The 24347-nt window shown below is 37.0% G+C and overlaps 1 protein-coding gene and 1 pseudogene across 2 annotated transcripts; one reads left to right on the forward strand and one right to left on the reverse strand.

Moving 5' to 3' along the window:
- The first annotated feature begins 592 nt into the window (after positions 1-592).
- On the forward strand, positions 593-15039 carry LOC102586661 (protein REVEILLE 6). The gene is made up of 8 exons (XM_015314727.1): positions 593-864; positions 1440-1497; positions 3354-3477; positions 3562-3738; positions 3837-3959; positions 5783-5892; positions 7864-7923; positions 14397-15039. Exons 1-8 carry the CDS (start codon positions 665-667, stop codon positions 14439-14441), a joined length of 897 nt encoding a protein of 298 aa, XP_015170213.1. The 5' UTR covers positions 593-664; the 3' UTR covers positions 14442-15039.
- A 513-nt stretch (positions 15040-15552) lies between these two features.
- On the reverse strand, positions 15553-18950 carry LOC102581810 (heat shock protein 83-like; annotated as a pseudogene). The gene is made up of 3 exons (XR_368325.2): positions 18446-18950; positions 17611-17891; positions 15553-17346 (listed from the first exon to the last, which is right to left on the reverse strand). The product of XR_368325.2 is annotated as a heat shock protein 83-like (transcript).
- Between the last annotated feature and the right edge of the window lie 5397 nt (positions 18951-24347).

Genomic DNA, 24347 nt, shown 5'->3' on the forward strand with positions numbered 1-24347 from the left:
AGAGGCAAGAGATAAAGAACTTTTCTTATTCTTTAAGAGTTTAAGTGATTCTCAAGTGAGTACAATATGAACTCTGATGCTATTTTTTTGTAATATTACATAGACATACAAAAGATTGTCATAAACATGACATTAATTATGATGATTGTGTGAAAAATTCATAGAAGAAAGTTATGAAAGTGTGGGAGTTAACATCATCATAACTAAAAAGTAGTGAAAGGTTTACGTCTAAAGTAATAAATATCGACAAGCTAATTATTTCATAGCACATTTAGATTTTTAAAAATATTTATATTCTATATTTTAAATTATTTTCAGAGAAAAAAAATCTTATCTAACATTTTATTTATCAAGTACATGACAAATTATTATCCATTTCAACATTTCCTCCTAATATATACTCCTACTTTTAAAATCTATTTCAACACTTTTGACAATATCTTTCAACACTTACTAGTTATTTTTTATTAGCTAAAAATAATCCAATTTGGTTTCACGCATTTGTTTTTGTTTGCCAAAGACAAAAAGAAAAATATATATAAAAAAGAGGATAAAGAAAAAAAAAGGGAAATTGAAAGAAATCAACATTTTATGTTTGGCAGACACTAAAACATCACATGAACCCAAACCCAAACCCACCCACATTTTTTTCTACTTGAATCGGATGGTCATGGCCCTTCCTAATCTCGGCTCCTTCTCCAACCCAACAGCCACCGCTTCTGCCGCCGCAACGCCGTCCACATCCAACCCGTTGTCTCCTTCCGATGACCTGTCAAAGAAAATTCGAAAACCCTACACTATTACCAAGTCGCGAGAAAGCTGGACCGAACCCGAGCATGATAAGTTCCTCGAAGCTCTTCAGCTGTGAGTTCTGAATTTTGGAACAATTTCTACTGCTAATTCATTGTGATTTAGGGCTAATGATTTAATTTGAGTTGTAAGACGGGAAGATTGTTTTTGTGAATTTCGAATCATTGTCGTTGCTCGTCTACTTCTAGGTTAACTAGATTGCTCGCGAATGAAATTAAGGAGTTCTGGGATTCGCTGTTATACAAGTTTGTTTCTTTACGAGTTCAAGAAATGTGTACTTCAACATATTGTTTCTTCTGCATCTTGTGTTAATTCACATATATCAACTACCCATAAATCCCAAATTTAGTGGGGTCGGCCAATTTTCCACTATATTATTATCTTTTGAAGAACAGCAAATGGTTTAAGGGAGTTCTATAGTTACCTTTTTTTCCTTTTTTTTATTTTATATCTCAACATTGTTTTGGAAGTTGTTGATCTCATTCTGCTGAAGAAATAGCTTCATTTTACCGAACTTGATTACTTTGTTTATTGTCACTGTGTTCAGTTCTAGGATAAAAGAACATTAAGATGTCTCCTTTGAGTTAAGATTTTTCTTGTTACTGATTGCTCATTTTGTTAACATACAGCTTTGACCGTGACTGGAAAAAGATTGAAGCATTTGTCGGATCAAAAACTGTTATTCAGGTAATATTAAGGTTAGCCTAAAATGTGCACATCTTATTAAGTACCTATTCTTTTCTCTGAACCATCATTTTATTTTGCAAATTTAGGTTTCTCTCTCTCTCTATTATATGACAACCGACTAACAAGCAACTACCACCAAGTTAACTATTTCTTGTCTAATTGTTAATTTTGCGAATATAACATGGCATATAGTTGACAACTGAGGAATAACCTAGTGGTAAAATCCCAATCACAAGATGGGGGTTCGTGTCACAAAGATAAGCATGTGGGAATGTTACTACATGTATGAGTAATAGGGAGTTGATGGCACACATGATCAACTATCATCCCTGAATTTGCTAGTTTTCGTGGGTAAAATGGATAGCAAAGTGACTAAACATTTTTGTTGTTTCGAGTACTTGTAACTGCTTAGGATTAGGATCTCCGTGCTTATCTTTATACTTGTGGCAAGAGTTTTTGTTTTGGAGTTAGAATTGGTTTTGCTTTTCTATTCTGCGGGTGGAGTCACTTGTCATCAGGATTATATAATGACCGGGAAATAAGTACAAAAAAACATTGCAATATTTACAACACTCCTATAGGCAGAAGGATCTATGTCCATCCCCAACTTCCTTTTCAATCCACATTGGAAATTTTTGGCTTCCTCTACTGGTCTAGTAACGAGGACTTTCTTTTGAGAAAGTAAAAGTCATTGTTAGCTCTAGTAAAAAACACTTGCTAAAGTCTTTGTGGCCTTTGACTATGTTTGTTTACTTGAAAAACTCAAAGTACTAAAGTAACTTTTTCTAATATAAGTTTCTGAAATGTGCTTTATTTGGTTTAAGTCGGGGAACTGACTACACCAAAATTTTTGGTTTATTTGGTTCGTTTTGTAATTCAATTTTCAAACCGAAAAGCAAAAGTTATGGGTGTACGGAGAGTTAGGGTTCACTTCTACTTACTCTCCTATCTCGGTGAGCCTTTCTTTTCCATCCCTTTGTTTTTTCTTCCAGTTTCTCCCTTTTGCTTCAATTTGTTCATATCGTCCAAAAGAGGCTAGATTTATTGTTGGAATGAGCAGATCAGATATATCACAAGGAGCAGATTTCTCACTTCTTTAGCTCTCCAAATTGCCACCAACAAAGGCCTGGTATCTCAGAACCTCCCAGCTATTCATCTGCTTTTATATCTGATGATATTTACTGTTCACCTGTCTATGTAAATTGATTTTCTGTCGTGTCCAAATGGCACAAGTAAAAGGCCGGTAGATGAAGTTTTAGTATGTATCTTCTTGCATTTTTTCCTCCGTTTATTTATTTATTTTTCTTCCCTAGGCTGGGACAAGATCCAATTGATTTTTATCTCTCTTTCACTCAGTCACATATTTCTTTTGCCCTCCCTTCTATTTCCATAAGTTTTTCTGTCATGTCTGTATCAATATTTTGACTTTGATCTGTTGGAGAAGCTATGAAGTTGGGCATAGCTTTCCTTCAATTTGTTATTTTTTGAGAAGCAGGGTATTCAGATGAAACTTTTATATTTTTGCAGAAACACAGGTTGCACCTTTGACTCGTCAAGGAAGCCAACTATATGTTGCACTGTTACCCAATAGCCTTTCAAACTTAAATTGAGCATATTGTTTATTAATTAATTAGAGTCTCAATAACCAAAATACGAGGTCCTAACAAAAGCTCGATTCACGGCCCAAACTGAAAAAAATGAATCACACAACTGAATCCGGTGGTGTGTGCTATGCACATCATAAACCTAAAACAAATTGAGCAGAACTGAACCAAATGGATTGCTTTTATTTGGTTATACATCAATCTTTGGAGATGTGCCCAGAGGTGTCTTAAAAAGTTTGATCACTTATGCAGATACGTAGCCATGCTCAGAAATATTTTCTGAAAGTCCAGAAAAGTGGAACGACTGAACATCTTCCTCCTCCTCGGCCAAAAAGAAAAGCTGCGCATCCCTATCCACAGAAAGCCACAAAAAGTGGTAGGAATTATTTTTTGTGCTTTAATTTTATTAACATCAGCTATACATGGAAATAATTGTATTTGCTTTCTGAAATCTCGGCAGCTCCAGCTGTCTCACCGGTGCCTACATCTTTTCAAGCTTCCCTTCCGTTACCGGAACCTGGAATTGTAAAAAGGCCTGATTCTTCTTTGTTGCCTTGCAATCCAGCTACTGTTATGTCTGTGCCGTCATGGACTGACAACTCTGTGCCACCAGTTAGTTCGTCGCAAATGAAGAAAGGTTTAGTTATTACGGGTTCTCTTTTGGTTAGATACTGTAATCTCACTTCTATGGCATCTTGGGCTTTGAACTGAAGTAATTGACTGTTCTTCTGACAGATAACGTGAGAGAAACAGGTCAGCCAGTCACCAATAACCGTTGCTGCAGTAGTAATGAAAGCACTCCAAGATCAAAATCAACAGTTAGGGTGATGGAGCGGACCCAAGTACCCTCAATGAGAGGTAAGTCGATATTCTGGAGATGCCTATCATTTTGACTTTTTAGACTTGAAATTAGACAACAATTTGGGCTGTGAAACTATTATCCTACAATAACATTCCATTATGGTTCTGCACCACCCAGGCTTTGGTCTGGTGGTAATTGGTAAGAACAGGCGCATGATATGTGAATTAGGTGCACATCACAGATTTGAACTAAATACTAATTTACACCAAACATAAAAGTAATAAAGCATGTGAACTATGTTTATGATGGTCAATTCCATTGTTCCAATGCACAAAGGAAGAAGAAAGGCGGATTTGCTTTGAGACCTTCACAACACACATTCAATTTCTTTTTACTGAAAAGGGTCAAGGTTAATAAAAACATTTTGATACGTATGGCTTTTATAGGAGAGTTACTTAGTGACCAGGTGGAGCTTAGACGACAAGCTGTACACAGAGCTTTGACAATGTTTCTCTCATCAATTTCTATCCAAGCTTGTTTCACAAGACTCCTACTTGTAGCACTAAGTTCTTAACTTGGCCAAAATATTGCAAATTGGAAAGTAAAAGAGATGGGATAAAGTCCTAAAGGTAGATTGACCTTAATATATGTGACAAGACAAGTACAGACACACTTGGAAGAGAATGACGTTAAGCAGCATCTTTCCATATGATAAGATCATCCCAGAAGTTGGATTCGCCTTGCGTTTTTCCTTTATTCTTGTCAAATGATTTGCAATCTTTTTTCGAGCTTTGAAATCTCAATCCTGTCGGGTCAAAAGAGTTCACTTCTCTTAAAAATCAAGATCTAATTGCTGAAACTCTTGGTAAGGATTAAGGAATCAATATGCGATTGGACAAGTCTTGTTTTGTTCACCAACCACTATTTCCTGCGAAGGGTGATAAAGCTGTATAGTAGATCTTAAAACTAGTCACCTTGCCGAATTGCAGTTAATCATGATTCCAATTGTAGTCGAGATACAGAATATCTTCATCTCCCTTCTTATAAAGCTCTTCTTCAAGTTCTCAGCTTCAATCAGTGTTATTATGCTTGCACTGTCAAATCAACTAAGCTATATTCTCTGTATATAGTTTACATAAGTTATCACCATCCTATCCTCTTTTCCTTGGCCCATTGAAGAGTGCCTTCTCTTTTATCCAGTGGACTGCTTCGTTTTGTTCCAGCCTGTAACCTGTCCCTCCATTTTGTTTGTGAAAATCACAGGCCTTAATATCTCTTTGTTAATTGATAAAAATCTGCAGTTGCAAAGTCCTCATTATTATTCTGACTTCTGAATGAGCAAGATGACATGCTGCTTTTTATTCGTCCTTACGTGTGTTTCTGATTATGTTCGATGAATCTGTGGCTCTGTGCTTCTTGTCAGTTGTGATCCAGAAAATCATGTGATAATTAATTATTGTTGGTGAAACGTATAGTTTTTCTTGAACTATAGTTTGCAGTTTTTGTCCAGAATTTTCTCCAATGTTGGTGATTTATCTTTGGATGGCCAAATATGATTTCCAGTCGGTTCTTTTTCTTTGCATTTTTTTTTAAAAAAAAAACATTTTATCTGCAGCTATGGTCCTTGCTGCATTTGATGACTTCGTGGCATAGCCTGATTTGATGCTAGCTAGATCTAGATCTGGTTTACTCTATGCCATGTTATCCTTCGCTCTATTCACTGATAGTATTGGCGTCATTCTGCAGAATTAAAGTTTTTTTTTTCCGTAATATAGAATCAAAATTTTCTTCTAATTTAGATGTTATTTTAAATAGAGCTGGTGCTTTAGTTTGATATTTACTACGCTAATGCTGCTGTAAATTCTTTTTGTATCTGCAGTTTTGCCAGACTTTGCTCAAGTATACAATTTCATCGGCAGTGTATTTGACCCTGCTGTAACTGGACACTTGCAGAAATTGAAAAAAATGGACCGGATTGATGTCGAGACGGTATACACTCTATTCTGTGCTGTTTCATTATCCTGTCGCTTAATCCTCTTTCTGGTCTTGTTTGCCTATACAACTTGAACTTTGTCTTCAGGAGTACTTTCAAAGATAAAGCTTCTGTAAAGAAGGTGTCTCCTGATCTTCAATTATTGTATTTTCTTAAGGACTAATGCTTCCTATTTCTATGCCACTGCATACACGGAGGATTGTTCTCATCCTCTAGTCAACAAACGCCTTTCTCATCAAATTTTAATGTCTTCTTCCTGGCATTGACTTAGGAAGGGAAGGGATGGGTTGGAAATTTCTTCAAATTGCTATGAGTAATTCCTCTCTTAAGATAGATAACGGGGGGAAGGATATAGGGGCTGACTTTACTCCTTTGTATCCCTGCAAAAGGTAGGAGTAGTGAATTTATGATTGTCATAAAATATAGGAGAAGGGACGGATTTACCCCCGAACTTTAATAAATGGTACGTCTATGCCCTCCGTTATACTTTCCGTCCACATAAGCCCCTGCCGTCCAATTATAGGTACACCCATACCCCTCTCACTAACGGCCCCCTCATTTTTTACACGTGTTTTAAATCTAATCAACTACCCGTTTGACCTTTCTTTTTAACCCATAAACCAACTACCCGCCCCATAAACCCAATACCCACCCAATTTCCTCTAAGATATATCTTATTATTTAGTTTCCTTTTTCAATTTTCCCCTAAACTTCAAACTTTAAAAAATCCCCTAAATTCTCGTTCTAGGAGAAAAAAAATTCTCTTTGGGTCTGAATCTTCTCTCTTCCAGTGACTTTATTGCACTTTCCTCTCTCGATTTCTCCACAATTTTGGTTGATTGAATTCTGTGTGCATGCAAAGTTTTGATCTTTGTGTGGTGGAGTATTTTCAACATCGTGATTGGTGGAGGGGTGGTATAGAGCTCTATGAATTTGGAAGGATTAGGGTTTGGATGTGATCTGTTGTTGTTTGTGGGTTTGTGTAAATGCTCGTGGGAGGGGATCTAGGGTTTCTCTCGAGCTTGGTGGTGGCAGCGTTCATGGCGGTTTTTGGACCAGTGTCAGGTTTTATGGTTAGACGGAAATGGAGGCGTTCGGTGGCGAGGAGGGATGAGATCAAGAGGTTGTTGGTTTTGGCTTCAGAGGAGGCAGCCAGGGTTGAGCTACAAGCCGCTGAGGAATATGGGTATGATTATGGGTATAGGTGTGAGTCGCTGAAGGAGGAGTATGAGGTGTTTGTTGAAACACCGGCATCATCAGCACCACCACCAACAATTTCAACATCATATTCTGGGTCTTTTAATTAGGATTCCTTTTAGAGGAAATTGGGTGGGTATTGGGTTATGGGGCGGATAGTTGGGTTATGGGTTAAAAAAAGGGTCAAACGGGTAGTTCAATAGGATTAAGACACGTGTAAGAAATTATGGGTCCATTAGTGAGAGGGGTATATGTGTACCTATAATTGGACGGCAGGGGCTTATGTGGACGGAAAGTATAACGGAGGGCATAGACGTACCATTTATTAAAGTTCGGGGGTAAATCCGTCCCTTCTCCCTAAAATATAATGTTCAATTTTCATTTGCTTAGTGAATACTTGCTATAGTGTGTTGTTAACATGTATGTGACCTGTGGGCATTCAATCTGGATGCTACACTTTGAAGGAAGAATAGAAATTTAGCAACACTTGAATCTGGTAATTAGAATTTGCACCATTGCATATGGCAATAAAGGATGTCTTCAACTATAGAATGCATCCGATAACTAATTCCACAATACGCTGATCCCTTCCCATACCCCACCCAGGTCTTTGCCCTTAAATTCACCATACACATGTAGGTATATGTTTTCAGTTATCTTAAATCATGTTTACCATCTAAAAGAGATTAGTCGTATGCTCCTCATTGGAGTTGGTGCCTCAAGCATTTAATTCGAGATTTAGATAAATTTTCTGCTCTATTCTTGTGCAGGTGTTATTGCTGATGAGAAACCTCTCTATCAACCTTACGAGCCCTGATTTTGAGCATCATGTAAGTACAATATGTTTTTCGCATTCTGATTTCTGATGGCTTTTGAATGTTTACCTAAGCTTTTGGTTGGATATAGCTTCTGCTGGTTCTTTTGCCATTTGGCGTGGTTGGTCTGAAATTAGTGAAATCTGCAGCTATTGTTTTCATGTATTTTGTATTTGTAGCATTTTGACGACATGGCCGAGTGTTAAGGCAGAGGACTGCAGTTCTTCTTTTACCTCTTGGTGCTGACCCAGGAGGGCAAAGAGCACGAATGTGGAGGTTAGATAGTTGGGGAGGCTGGAGAGCGGAGGTTGGTTTTTGAGATTGGGGAGAGGGAATTGGTAGAATGTTGGAATATTAGAATCTTAGGATAGCTATATTGTTCCATGTCAAAGTGAAGTATACATGTATTGCATAAATCATCTTTAAGAATTTCTAGGCGTAAAGATACTGGTCTCACATTCTCGGATTCTCTTCCTTCTCACTGGTAGAAGACCTCTATGGATTTGCGTCATTTCCGTTTACTGACAAGCTGCTTTATGCTGTATATGTAACCCACTCGGTCAAAAACTTTCATTCTTTCCCTGTTCCAGTAGATTTGATTTTCTGTTTCAGCTTTTTTCTGGTGATTGTTTTGACAGCACCACACCTCTGATGACTGCTCAATAATTTCTTATGTTAATGCGCCCTCTTTAGATTTAACTGTTTCAGCCTTTTCTGGTCATTGTGAAGCGTGATTTTCACAGTTAAGTTCAACCGAATTTTGTAAAGGAGTCGGCAGTTTTATGATTTAGAATAGAGGTTTTCAGTTTTTGCATACGTTAAGTGGTACGTCCTCTGTCCCAATTTATGCACTACTCTTCCTTTTTAGCTAGTCCAAAAAAGAACGACACCTTTTTTTTTATATTTAGTAACAGTTTAACTTTAAACTTCCCATTTTACCAGTAATTTAATGATTTATAGTCACACAAATATCTATTCAACTTCCATACATTAAGGACCATTTTGGTCATTTTCTCGTACCTACAGCACTGCGTCTCGTTACTATACTGATAAATTCTATGAACAGTTAACACTCAATTCACTAGACTTCCATTGATAGCCATTAGAGAAAGCTCTGCTAAGAAGAAAAGAGAGAGAGAACTTTTATTCAAAGAAAATGAGTGAAAACTGATACATTGTATTGGTACATCATTCTGTATATATACAGCATCATCTAACAAACTGTAACTAACTTCTACTAACTGTACTAACAAACTTGCCTAACAAATATCTATTATTGGTATTGACTAACTTGCCCCTCATACTCATTTCATCATGTTATGCCTATTTCTTCACTCCCCCTCAAGCTGGCTGGTATGAAGATATTCAACATGCCTAGCTTGCCTACTAGGAATTCATGTTGTGGTCGTGGCAAACCTTTAGTCAACACATCTGCCAATTGATCTTTGGAACCTACATGCACTGTCTTGATCAGCCCCTCTTGAATTTTTTGCCTGATGAAATGGCAATCTATCTCAATATGTTTAGTACGTTCGTGAAAAACAGGATTTGCTGCAATTTGCAATGCAGCTTTGCTATCACTGTGCACAATTACAGGAGTTATTATCTCGCCATCCAATTCTTTCAACAAAGCAGTCAGCCACACTACTTCAGAAACAGCATTTGCCATGCTCCTGTATTCAGCTTCTGCTGAACTCCTGGACACCACACTTTGTTTCTTTGATTTCCAAGAAATCAGTGAGCTCCCATGTTTGATCACAAAACCTGAGACTGACCTTCTTGTGTTTGGGCAAGAAGCCCAGTCTGAATCACAGAAGACTGTCAGTGAATTGGAGGCCTTGCTACTCAACAATATACCTAGAGCTGGCTCTCTTTTGATATACTTCATGACCCTAACTGCTGCATCCCAGTGAGATTGTTTAGGTTGTTGTAAAAATTGACTAAGTGTTTGTACTGCATAGCTTATGTCAGGTCTTGTAAGTGTCAAATATAACATCTTCCCAATTAACCTTTGATACTTTGTCTTGTCTTCTAACATGTCATCATCTGTTTTTTGTGTCAACTCATCAAGTTCTGGTGTTGTTAGCTTTGCATTAACCTCTAGTGGAGTCCATGCTGGTTTGACAGATCCTATCCCCAGTTCTGAAATGATTTCTTGAACATACTTCCTCTGGTTTATCAGAATACCTTTAGAAGATCTGTGAAACTCCATTCCAAGAAAGAACTTTAGTGTTCCTAAGTCTTTGATCTTGAAGGGTTCATGTAAGGATGCTTTGGTTTCCTCAATAGCAGAGATACTGCTGCTACCTGTTACCAACATATCATCCACATAGACCAAAACAATGACAATATCATTCCCTTTCTTCCTTATGAACAATGAGTAATCCATACAACTTTGAACAAAACCTGAATGGACCAATGCATCAGATAATTTCAAGTTCCACTGTCTGCTGGCCTGTTTTAACCCATACAGGGATTTAACAAGTCTACAAACAGTGCCACTAGACTCCCCCTGACTTGGTAATCCCTGAGGAAGCTGCATGTACACCTCATCATCTAAATCACCTTGAAGGAAAGCATTATAAACATCCAGCTGATGAATATGCCAGTTATGTTGAGCAGCCAGTGACAGAACAATTCTCACAGTGGCAATCTTGACCACTGGAGAAAATGTTTCATGGTAGTCTAGACCTTCCTGCTGATTATACCCCTTAGCCACCAGCCTGGCTTTGAATCTCTCCACCTCACCAGAAGCCTGCAACTTAACCTTATACACCCATCGACAACCAATAGCCATTTTGCCTGGAGGTAAGGGGACCAAATCCCAAGTATGGTTGAGCTGAAGAGCCTCCAACTCAGAATTCATGGCATCAACCCACCTGTTATCCTTAATAGCCTCATGATAGGACCTAGGCTCCTGTATATGAGATAGAGAACTGAGAAACACCTGATAAGCTGGTGAAAGAGTTGCATAGGAGAGATGGGCACTGAGTGGATAAGTAACATGAGCAGCCTTTTTGGTGACATAATCAACAAGCCAAAGGGGTGCCTTAGATACTCTTTGTGACCTCCTGGGTGGAGAAGGAATGGAGACAGGCAAGGTTGTATCTGGAGATGCAGTGGAAACAACAGGAGATGGAGAAGGATGTGGTGAACTAGAAGACTGTGTAGGCAGTGGACTTGCAGGATCATTAACAGTGACAGTGTGAAGAGGGTCATCAATAGAGGAAATGTCACTAGGAGGGAATGATTCAGAAGACCAAAGAAACTGATCAACCTGGGGGACAGGCTCAGGAGATGACTGAAAAGGAAAGACATGTTCCCTGAAAGTGACATCCTTATTGACAAAAAATCTTTTCTGTGCAACATCAAATAAAATATATCCTTTGGTAGTAGTAGAGTAGCCCATGAACACAGAAGGCACTGCTCTAGAAGCAAATTTATCCTTTCTAGGCAAAGCACTAGCATAGCACAGACATCCAAAAGTTCTTAGATGAGTACCTGAAGGTGGCTTTCCAAAAAACAATTCATAAGGGGATTTACCACCAAGGACGGTTGATGGTAATCTATTAATAACATAAGCTGCAGTTAGAATGCAATGACCCCAGAATCTGATAGGAACATGTCCTTGAAATCTAAGGGCTCTAGCTACTTCGAGTAAATGTCTATGCTTCCTCTCACCTACACCATTCTGCTGAGGGGTATAGACACAAGTGGTCTGATGGATAATACCAAGTTCTTGAAGGAATTGTTGCATCTCAGAATTCACAAATTCACCACCATTATCTGTTCTAATCATTTGAACAGTAGCCTGGAATTGAGTGTGTATCAGTTTGAGAAATTAATATAACATCACTTTTAAACTTTAACAGAAAAATCCAGGTAACATGAGAGAAGTCATCAACTATAGTCAGAAAATGTTTATTCCCATCAAAAGTTTCAGCATGATATGTTCCCCAAACATCTAGGTGCAACAGTTCAAACACTTTAACAGAAGTACTAGTAGAATGAGGAAATGAAAGAATGAGGAAATGAAAGTCTAGTGTGCTTAGCTAGAGGACACACTTCACAATCAGCTACAATTGATTTACACTCATCTAGTTTATAACCAAGCAAATGCTTCATGGAAACACTAGAAGGATGGGCAAGCCTTCTATGCCACAACAGTATATCTTCATGTTTCTTCTTTGCAACATGAGCTCTGTGAACCTCTGCATTCGAATCAGCACTGAAATGTGTGTCATGTTGTGGTGAGAACATTATGTATAAACCAGCACTCTCCTTACCAATCCCCTTCAAGATCCCACTGGTAAGGTCCTGGAACAAGCAGAAACCAGGATAAAAAGAGACAAAACAATTGAGCTCCTTAGTTATCTTTGATACTGATAAAAGATTATACTTAAAATCAGGTATGTACAGAACATTTTCAAGTACTCCTATATCTCCCAAACTGCACTTTCCTGTGTGAGACACCATTGTCACTTCACCATTAGGCAAATGGACCTTCCTTTTATGATGTGTTCTTACATGTTCTATGCCAGTCATTGTATCTAAACTAGCAGTCATATGATTTGTAGCTCCTGTGTCTATTATCCACTTTATCTGCTTTACTGTGGATAAAGGTTTGAAGTCAATACCTGCCATATGAGCCATGTAATCTGGTTGCTTATCATTGTCAAGCATCATTTTGATCTTGTCTTGTTGGTTCTCAGTCATGTATGGTGCTCTTTGAAGATCTCCTTTTCCAGTTGAACATTCAGTCTTGTACCCTGCACACACATTTGGATGTATATTTTCAGTTTGAGCATTATAGGCAATAGCTTCTCCTTGATACCTATGTGCACCAGTGTCTTCATTTCGAACATTGTTTGCATTAGAGAACTCTTCCTTCTTCTTTCCTTTATATCCTGGTGGGTATCCAACCAATCTGTAGCATACATCCTTTGTGTGACCTTTAAGCTTACAGTGATCACATTGAAGATTCCAATTCTTTGGCGGTCTGTGATAAGAGTTTCCTCTCCCTGCCATCATGGCTCCTAATTCAACTCTGTCTCCTGAATTGACAATCGACCTTTGACTCTCTCTTTCGATCAGCATGGAGTAGGCCTTATTGATATTAGGAGTTGGACTAGTCATCAGTATTTGGCTCCTAGCTTGTTCATAGTTCTCATTCAGTCCCATAAGGAATTGCATCACCTTTAATCTCTGTATATGCAGCATAAAATCCTTGGATTTAGCACAATCACAAGGAGGTGGTGTCATGCTATCAAATTCTGCCCAGAAATGTCTCAGTTTTGAGAAATAAGTTGACACATTATCAGTTCCTTGAATCAAAGTTACCATATCTTTATGCAGTTGGTAGACTCGCGAAGTGTTCACTTTATCAAACATCTCCTAAAGATCTTCCCAAATCATCTTCGCATTTTCTGCATAGACAATCCCTGCATGTAGTTCCTTTGTCACTGATCCCAGTATCCATCCAATCACAACGGCATCACATCTATCCCATTGGTGAGCTAAATCTGAAGAAAAATCCTCTTTCTTCTAGGTTCCATCCACAATCCCCAGCTTGTTCTTTCCAAGCAATTGGATTCGCATTGACCTGCTCCAGATCGAGTAATTTTCAGATCCTGTTAATTGGATAGGAACAATTGGACCTCCAGTTGTATCTGAAGGATGAATGAAGAGTGCATGTGTATGGTCGATCTTCGTGGCTGCCATTACTATTCTGCTTCATCAATCTCACTTATCTTCCAATTACAATGCTCCTCTATCTAAAACAATCGATTCGAACTCACAATAGTGGTCATACGCTCTGATACCATGATAAATTCTATGAACAGTTAACACTCAATTCACTAGACTTCCATTGATAGCCATTAGAGAAAGCTCTGCTAAGAAGAAAAGAGAGAGAACTTTTATTCAAAGAAAATGAGTGAAAACTGATACATTGTATTGGTACATTATTCTGTATATATACAGCATCATCTAACAAACTGTAACTAACTTCTACTAACTGTACTAACAAACTTGCCTAACAAATATCTATTATTGGTATTGACTAACTTGCCCCTCATACTCATTTCATCATGTTATGCCTATTTCTTCATATACAACATACTCACACTTGTCTTGGGACTTGCACTTCCTTATGATGACTTGTTCCAGAAGCATGAACCTCCTGGTGACTTTTCTGTCAATATTCCAATTACCACTGTATAAGCTTTTCTGGTATCGTTCCAGCCCAGAGTGGCTTTTTAAAAAAAAAATATTTGCTTGATTTATAAGAAATTTGTGTTTGGGTTCAGGGAAGTGCTAGGATGCTGTATTAGATGCATCAGTTTCATATGGGAAAAGTATTTTGCATATAAAGGTCATCCCCCCTACATGTGTATTGTTACTTGTCTTGCGCATTTCCCCCCTCTTCTCTTATCTTTGAGAGGAACAGGTAGTCTTCATCTCAAATTGATAGTTGATTATTGATGCAGAGGCAGCTGCTTTCATCGTATGATATAGAAATGGAGAAGCAGTGAAAATAAAATCAATGACAACCAACTTCAAAGTGATGTTCAGTTCGGGTACTGCATACAATGGTTTTTGCATACCGTTCCCATTATTCTTTGCTCGAGAGTATTATTGTCCCGATGAAAGCCATATCGGAACTGGTCGGGAACAAACGGCGATTGAAGGACGCACATGTAATAATACCAAAAGCCTGTGGTTTGTTTGATAGCAGCTGCTATGTCAGATTCAGAGTTCTTTTGCTTGTGGAGTTCATATTTGTGTACATACTGTAAGATATAAACAGAGATAATAGTTGTGATGCAGGAACTTAAATATATAAAGCTGGGTTTATCTAAATTCAAGTTTTGACAGAGACTCCAGCCTCTGCAATACAAATTCTTCATGGCAAATGTAAAACAAATGACGATCCTTGATTTTCACTGGTGTTTGGACTGCTAAACTGGTGGATTTTCACACTTGTGTTTGCTTCTGTTGCCGCTTCCACGTATGCGAATAATGTATCTACCGCTACAGCAGCAACAACATGTATCTTCCACTACTAGCGAAGTACTTGTTTTATCAATCCATTGTTTCTGTGCATTGGAAATCTATGTAGGCTTTTATTTATGGAGGTTTCAAATCGCATGCTTCCACTTAATTCACTGTATCAAATAGCAATTAGATCTTTCTTTAATATATATATATATTCGCTATTCCGAAAAGAGTGGACAAAGAATTCAAATACCCCTGCTGATGTATTTTGAAATCCCACAGCTACAGTTTCAGCAAATTGGTTAGCAAATTTGCACTCTTCACATTTTCTGAATCAGAGTCCAGCGAGAGATCAACAAAATTCAGTGAGGGAGGTCTCATTTGCTCTCTTAAGCATCGTTCACCTGATTCCTGCGCCTATTTGATTGTAGATCTTGATCGTAACAAAGAATAAGACAAGTAAGTGATTACATGTGTGAATAGGCGCTTTGCTTTCATTGCAGTTTTATGATAATCTTATAGTTCTCCCTCCCTCCCTCCACAAGCGCAGAGCTAGGATCAGACGAGTAGGTTTCTGTAAAAAGGTAAATGTTGTTTAACCAATGAAGACACTTTACAGTGCTAGAACGACAGGATAACACCATAAGAGAAAGAGAATGTTAAGGTGGAGGATTAAACAATTATCCAACGAAGGGATTAGCATATCACAAAACAGATTGACACTCCTTAATTTGTACGATCCTAAAATGATACTATTATATGGGTTTGCTTACACCACATGACACTACTAACTCGACAAAACACAGTATTCAACAGAAAGAAAAAGAAAAAACAACTATTTAGGGTATCTAGAATCTCGATATGAACGGCATTGAGATGACACCAAGTGCTTAGTCCACTTCCTCCATCTTGCTTTCCTCACCCATTTCCTCTAGAGGAGGCATATCATCAACATCCTCACCAGCTTCCTCTTCTTCGTCAATGCTCAAACCCAACTTCAGCATTCTGTGAATTCTTGAAGCAAAAGTATTTGGGTCATCAAGACTAAAACCAGATGTCAGCAGAGCTGTCTCAAACAGCAGCAACACAAGATCTTTCACTGACTTGTCATTCTTGTCAACTTCAGCTCTCTTCCTCAACTCCTCCATAATGCCATTATCAGGGTTGATTTCCATTGTCTTCTTGCTAGACATGTAAGAGCTCATACTGTTGTCCTTCAAAGCTTGAGCTTTCATGATCCTCTCCATGTTTGCTGTCCAACCATACTCACCTGTCACTAAGCAACATGGAGAATCAACAATTCTATCAGAGACTACAACCTTCTCAACTCTGTCTCCAAGGATGTCCTTGATGACCTTGCAAAGGCTCTCAAAAGACTGCTTTTTCTCTTCCTTTTTCTTCTTTTCTTCTTCACTCTCATCATCAAGCTTCAGGCCCTCCTTTGTAACAGAAACCAGTTTCTTACCATCATATTCCTTCAGTTGCCCAATTGCATATTCATCAATGGCATCAACCATGAAGAGTACTTCATATCCTTTCTTCTTTAGGCGTTCCAAGAATGGTGAGTTTTCAACTGCCTTTTTGCTCTCTCCAGTGATGTAGTAGATGTCTTTCTGACCCTCCTTCATCCTGGTTACATAATCTTTCAAACTTGTCAGCTCATCACCACTCTTGGTTGACTGGTATCGAAGAAGGTCAGCCAACTTAGCTCTGTTCTGGCTATCTTCATGAATGCCCAACTTCAAGTTCTTTGAGAAAGCCTCGTAGAATTTGTTGTAGTCGTCCTTGTTCTCTGCAATCTCATTGAACATCTCAATGCATTTCTTCACGAGGTTCTTCCTAATGACCTTGAGAATCTTGTTTTGCTGCAGCATCTCACGGGAGATATTGAGGGGCAAATCATCAGAGTCAACAACACCCTTCACGAATCCAAGGTACTCCGGGATAAGTTCCTCACAGTTGTCCATGGTGAACACCCTCCTGACATAAAGTTTGATGTTGTTCATCTTCTTGCGGGTGTCAAATAGATCAAATGGAGCCCTCTTAGGTACAAAGAGGATTGCCTTGAATTCAAGTTGCCCCTCAACAGAGAAGTGCTTGACTGCAAGGTGCTCCTCCATCATTGGTCAGGCTCTTGTAGAAAGCGGCATATTCCTCCTTTGTGATTTCTTCTGGTTTGCGCAACCAGATAGGTTTCTGCTTGTTAATGAGCTGCCACTCATGAGAAACCTCCTTGATTTTCTTCTTCTTACCTTTCTCCTTCTCTTTATCCTCATCCACTTCCTCAATATCACCCTCTTGTTCTTTCTTGGGTTCATCATCTTCATCATCACTGATTTCCTTCTCAGTTGTCTTCTCTGTCCAGAGGTAAATTGGGTAGCTAATGAATTCAGAATGCTTCTTCACAAGGTCTTTGATTCTCCTTTCCTCCAAGTACTCCAACTGCAAGTATCAATGCAAGTTAATTACAAAGAAAATCAAACAACTGATTAACGCCTAAGAAAACTTAATTGTACGTATATGCACCAAACCAAATTAATTTAACTACAAAAGAGCATTAACTAGAACAAACAACAGTTTTCAAGAGCACATCTTAATTTAAAGTCCAAATGGAAGTTACTAGTCAATTTGGTACGGCTACCGAAAGTAGGTTATTATTTATTTCTTCTGTGCACAAATAAAACAGACATTAGAACTTGAAATTACCTGGTCTTCCTTGAGGAAGAGAGTGATTTTAGTTCCTCTGCCCAATTGCTCCCCATCAACATCCCTTGTAACAGTGAATGAACCACCGGCTTGTGATTCCCAGATATACTGCTCATCATCGTTGTGCTTGGTGGTTACAATAACCTTCTCTGCTACGAGATACGCAGAGTAGAAACCCACACCAAATTGTCCAATCATGCTCACATCAGCCCCAGCCTGTAGAGCTTCCATGAACTCCTTTGTGCCGGACCTCGCAATTGTACCCAGATTGTTAACCAGATCTGTGTAACCACAGGGAAAACAGAGGTATCAGTACCATTCTCGCCTATATCTGTAAGATCTCTACAACATATAAACACAACCACCCTACCAAAATTCAACCATAGAATCACTTCATACACAACATGAATTACATGGGCCTAAGAATTCTTCGACTTTCAGAGACAAACCTAATCCTAATTTAGTGAACTACTCAAACACACAGATAATATAAGATTTACAGTCATATTTATAAATTCAAATCCAAATGAAGGAAAACACATTAATCTCCAACGCCAACAAAGATAACTACACAAGTAATTTAGAGTCATGAGTCCCTGTCTACTATTTATTATTGTAATTTTAAACATATATTTATGCTTAACCTCGAAATTTATGGATTCAATTGAACCTGTACCTAATATATGCTATATCCGCTCCTGTATCATGCATTACAGATTTTTCAGGTAAAGCTCCATATAGAAAAATGCAGTAACAGCGAAAATCAAGCAGATAAACCTCTGTAATGGAATATAGTAAACCGATGTATAAAATTGTGAGAAGCAAATGACATTACCTGCTTTAGTCATGCCGATACCACTGTCAATAATGGAGAGAGTTTTATTCACCTTGTCAGGAACAAGGCGAATGAAGAGTTCAGGCTGAGCATCGAGCTTGCTCTTATCCGTCAAGCTCTCGAACCGGATCTTGTCCAATGCATCAGAAGAATTGCTAATGAGTTCACGAAGGAAAATCTCCTTGTTACTGTAGAATGTATTGATGATCAAACTCAACAACTGGTTAATCTCAGCCTGAAAAGCAAATGTCTCTGCCTCAGCCATCTGCATATCCGCCATTGATGCTCAAAGCTCAACAAAACCAAAAAAAAAAAAGTGCCGATCGAGTGAGAATGAATGAGAAGTTGATCGTAAATTCAGAAAGAAGACTTGTGAGTTGCGATTTTTGATGTGCTATAGCACGGGAGCTGTGGGCTTATATATGAATGCATGAGAATTCTAGGTCCTTCTATTAGCGATGAAGTAGGAATGCAATACTTGCTTCTGGAGTTTTCTAGTTTTACGATGGTAACGACTGAACCGGATTTTCGTGTGTGAAAAATAGTATGGGCAAAATGGTCTTTTTAGTCCAATTAAGACATCTGGAATGTTCTTCGCCTACTCCTGATACTTCCTTCTACTACTGAAAACATTTATTTTTCGGCAATAAATAAAACTTTTATGCCCTCTATAGGAGTATTAAAATATAACTTTTGTCTTTATTTTATTTATTTATTCATATATATCATGATATTAAAAAGTACCAGTTTAAGAACTTACTTATAAAAATAAAATTAAATGTTATGTTTACAGAAAAAAATCAAAGTAATAATTAAGCATATAAAGGTTAATAACATTTTTTTTTACTATCATCAAACTTGAATAGGTCCAACGGTTTGTAAGTTATCATCAAACTTAATAAGCAAGTTTAATTATGAATATAGTATGAAATCCTACTGATTTGTAATGGATGTCACAGTAATCATGTCGCTTTATGATTTCTCACCTTCAACCTATAATCTGGATTTTAAAAAAAATAAAAATTACTAAAGACCATTTATGAACCGTTATCAAAATCGAGAATAATACTTAATACGAAATTAAATGTTATCTCCGTTCAATATTAGACAAGCATTTTACTAAAAATATTTGTCTCATATTAGTTGATCACTTATTAAATCAGTATAGAATTAATTATATTTTTCATTTTTACCCTTACAATTAACGTGACCTTGGAAGTTTGAATAAATTTTAAAGGTCCAAAATTTTCATTTTCAAGAGGCTAATGAATACGCCGTTTCAAAAAGAGACGTTTGGTTTCCTTTTTATTCAGTTTCAAAAAGAATTACTCATTTCCTCTTTTGGCAACACTTTAACTTCAACTTTCCACGTGACATATTTAAGGTCATAAGATTAAAGGGCATTTTGGTACATTTGACATAACTTTAATTTAGAACCACAAGATTAAAAAGTCTTTTTTTTGTCTTAAACGGAGGGAGTATGAATAAAGGACATAATAGTAAAATTGATCAATTTATTAATGATTTCTTAATAATCGTATAAAATAAAAAATGTCCATCTAATATAGGATAATAGGATGCAGGGAGTAACTTATTTGCTCAAACACCTTGGGTTCTCGAATGAAAAAACTATATAAATGGGTCATAAAACTCAAAATAAATACTTGTTCATACCTCAAATCAAAGTAATTCAAGATTAAGATAAATAATTTTCGTTTAACTGACACTAAATTAATATATATATACTATATTGGTATCATTAAGGTTTCTTATTCATGAATTACTCATTAGTCGGTGATGGTATAAGAATATATGTATATTATTGTTGTATCACTAATGTTTCTTGTTCAAAATTTACTCATTATGTCACACCCCGAAATAGTGGGAGTAACTGGCACTCGATACCCTATAAGATCGAGTTACCCACTAAAACATACTAGCTAAACCAAACTGTGAGACAAAAAGATTGGGCAGCACAACCTCTAAAAAGTGAAGCTTGGACCCTGAAGGTCATGACTTGAATGAGAATAAACCATACAAACATTAGTAGACAAGCCAAAAAAATAAAGATGTACTAGCTAGCCAACGAGGCCACAACCGAAGACATACCTACTTACACACACATATATATACATGCCAAGACTATTGGCTGGAGGTTGAAATAGACAAAAAGAAAACCCAGAATATTGTGTCCACAATTGCCTCTATGAGTGACATAAGCATTGTCGAGACAAGACCCTGAATCTACCCAAACTGTACAACAAAAGTAAACATCCAGCCCCAGGACAAGATGGAGCTTACCAACTCACAGTTGAACATGAATCCTAGCGGGTGGGTCGATTAGAGTCCTTGCCTGTACCTGCTCGCACGAAACAAAAAGCAGCGTCCCCATGCAAAAGGACGTCAGTACGAATAAAAATGTATTGGTATGTAAAGCGGAAAGTAGAATCATAAATATTTATTGTAAAAGGGTAATAAAGATACCACCTGAAACTAAAACTCAAACTCAAATAATCTCCATGTCTCACATTTGGCCCTCTACTATTTAAATATGCATGGTATGCTCGTATAATCGTATGTCGTGAATACATATATATATATATTAATGCAAATGCATGACATACCCAACCAAATGCTAGCAATGGTGGTGCCTTCCGGTAGCGAACCGGCATCATATTCGCCAACTTGTGGCCATCTGTGTCTCTACGTATAAATATAGGCAATTGGCCCCATACATCCTGATTATAGCTCAGGAGTAGAATGCATAGCATGTCATGTCATGGATTTATAATACCTATATGTTACTGTTGTTATGCTGCCAATCTTGGCATGTTTGTAGTCTTGTTCTCATAACCCTATAATAACCTTCGTATATTATATAACAATCTCGTGGAACTCATATGTTCTCCAAATAAGCTTGAAAAGTTAACTCGAATTTTAGAAAGATAACCTAACCTTGCAGCTATTCATAACAAGTTTAAGGTGATTTACTTAGTTCCTAATTTGGTTCCTAGATAATTTATAAAAGAAGTATTCAAAAACCAAGTGTGTTAATAGTTCAAACATTTAAGTTATATTAGAGAGTTTTGAAGATCGTGAGTTACTTTAAAGATTTTTCATAATAACTTTAGTGGGGAAAGAGGGCTGGTTACAAGTGATAAGGGTCTCCCGTGATATTTTAAGTCACATTACCCAAAAAAGAATAAGAATTCATACATGCGGACATATAATAAAAAAACCGATAAAATGACATGTAGATGTCGAATACTCTATTTATACGAACAAATGGAATATCAAAATAACAGAATCATGAAAATAATCCAGCTGAGATCCCACTGCCTTTCACTGAAGGTCTTTTTAGCAAGAGAATAGCGAAACATCACATTCGGCGTTTTAGGAATTTCCGAAGAGTGGTACTAAAATGAGGGACGTAGCTTAGCCTTAACATACCTTTCCAATGAATGCTCGAATGACCGTAGCTTCTTCACAAAAGTTGTTCCTTACGTCCTAAGCTTCGCAAACACTATATATACAACTAGTATGCACCTATAAACAATTCATAATTGATCTTAAATCGACAGATTTGCCAAATGGCCTCAACTTGACGAAACGTCTGTAGAACTTCATAAAACAATCATAAAAGAGACCCAAGATGATTACCTTAGTTAACCAAGTGTAAACCTTGAAGAAACACCAATAACTACAAATTTATATCTTCAAAAACTAGCTCTAAACGCAGCTAATAGAAGGGGAAAACGATTGCCACGTGTAGAGATCACATTTTTAGGCACGGGGGTAGCTTTTAATGGTAGAAATCGCCAAAAACTTACCTTCATCATGCAAGAACTCCATAGGAACCCTCTCTTAAGCTTTCTTTCTGGTTTGGAAGTGAAAAGAAATGTTTTCAGGGCTTAAAACGTTGAGTAAGCCGACATACCACATTTTTTACCTGATCCGGATTCTGCCCCGACAGTCCGTAGTAAAACCCTCATAACGTTTTACTCCGATGTCAGTTGGATAGGGGTTCTGTGCGTTGCAAACTAGACTTGTAGGCCTTCAATTTAATGGGTGATAGGCCTTCTAACTCCTTATATATTGGGAGAAAACATCCAAGACATTTGACCCAAAGTTAAAGAAAATATTATTAGAGAAACTTCGATAACTTTTGCCGACCTTAGTTTCGCTAATTTTCTTGACTTCAAAACTTAACATATGACCCTTGTACCATTATATTACCTCATAACACACTATTCTTAGCATGTTTTACACTCATAGGCTTATCCACAAGGTATGGGACAATTTAAACCTTTCAAATGGGCGAAGTTCTACCCGAGCCATTTCTTAATCATGAACTTTGTTTGAGGGGTCCCTTTGACCTAAAACATAGTTCCTTGATATTGCCACCTATTTGCAATCTTAATCTCCAATGTACGATACAAAGTCATATACACCTCATATAACCATGTCATACTACGCCACATATATTATGCAAGAATAGAGAAAAAGTACGGGATCTTACACATTAGTCAATGATACTATAAGAGTATATGTATATAGTTGTGGTATCATTAAAGTTTCTTGTTTAGAAATTATTCATTAGTCAATGAGACTATAAGAGTATATATATATTTCTATGGTATCATTAAGGTTTCTTGTTAAGAAATTACTCATAAGTCGATAAAACTATAAGATTATAAATATAGTTTTATTGACGTATGAGTAATTTCTGAACAAGAAATCTCAATGATACCAATATATTATATATGTATTGACTTAGTATCAATTAAGCGAAATTACCAGTCTTAATGATACCAGTGTAGTATGTGATACTGATATAGTATCAGTTAAGCAAAATTAGTTGGGAATACATAGGATAATTATTTAATAGGGTATGAGTATAAATGATATATATTTGTAATTATTTTGTTTTTATGAATATTTGCTTAGTTTTCCCTTCTCGAATTGGAGTGTAAGTGGTCTCGTGGGCCGTTCTGCTTTTGCAGCCCATAGCTTCAAATGGCCCATGAGCTAGACATAACACATAAGTCATATGGGCTATCCAGTAGTTTCTGAAATCAAGAACATCTCATTAATTCAAGTTTAATAAACATGTTCATATGAATGCAATTTGTATGTAGGAATTATGAAAACAAAGTTACTAGTAAAGTCAATAATTCTTCAAATATATATTTAAAAAAATAAGGAGTACATTTTAACCTAAATACGAAGTATATTTTCAGTTCTAAGTTATAGACCCTTTATCGACTTTAGCTCCATCAAGAGTAGTGTTAACATACAAGTGCCTTCAACCAAAGTTGAGTCGCACTTGATTATAATCTAGTTATACATTTTAAATGAGTGAAAGGTCTTAAACATATCTTATTTTTTTTAGTTTCATATCTGAAATCTCAAATGTGTGACCATTGTGAGTTTTTCATCAGAAAATCACAAATCATCTTACAAAATACACCTCAACTATTAATTGTTTATTTATTTTTATCTCGGGTGGTATTACAAGTAGAAAAAGGGGAAAACTAATACGTTGAGGACTTTAGGTTGGTGATAGTTCAAGTAGCTGGTAACTCACACACTTGATAGTTCAAGTATGATATAAAACTCAAAATAAGATAATTTAGATGTGTTTTTGACTGTTAACTCTTTTTTAATTAGTAGTATATATTTAAGCCCTCTCAATTATGTCATTACCTTTGTTTGTTTCTTTCTTACTTAAGATGTCGAATCCATTCCTAATTAATATGAGCATTCTAGTGTGATTAATTCCTCAGAAACCGAAGGAGGATCTTTGATAGAGACACCAAAATCTTTGTATTGTTAGATAAATTTGAAAACAGAACCACTACTTGAATACAGATAACAAATTTAAAGTATTTTTTTTAATACA

The sequence above is a fragment of the Solanum tuberosum genome, unplaced genomic scaffold (assembly GCF_000226075.1).
Source record: "Solanum tuberosum cultivar DM 1-3 516 R44 unplaced genomic scaffold, SolTub_3.0 scf00315, whole genome shotgun sequence".
In the NCBI taxonomy this organism is placed as follows: domain Eukaryota; kingdom Viridiplantae; phylum Streptophyta; class Magnoliopsida; order Solanales; family Solanaceae; genus Solanum; species Solanum tuberosum.

What these genes read in the sequence shown, in the direction of transcription:
- LOC102586661 (XM_015314727.1), top strand. Translation starts at nt 665, where the DNA reads ATGGTCATGGCCCTTCCTAATCTCGGCTCCTTCTCCAACCCAACAGCC. An exon ending in ACCGGATTGATGTCGAGACG is followed by an intron (nt 5,893 to 7,863) that starts GTATACACTCTA and finishes ATTCTTGTGCAG; the next exon opens with GTGTTATTGCTGATGAGAAA. An exon ending in GCCCTGATTTTGAGCATCAT is followed by an intron (nt 7,924 to 14,396) that starts GTAAGTACAATA and finishes TTATTGATGCAG; the next exon opens with AGGCAGCTGCTTTCATCGTA.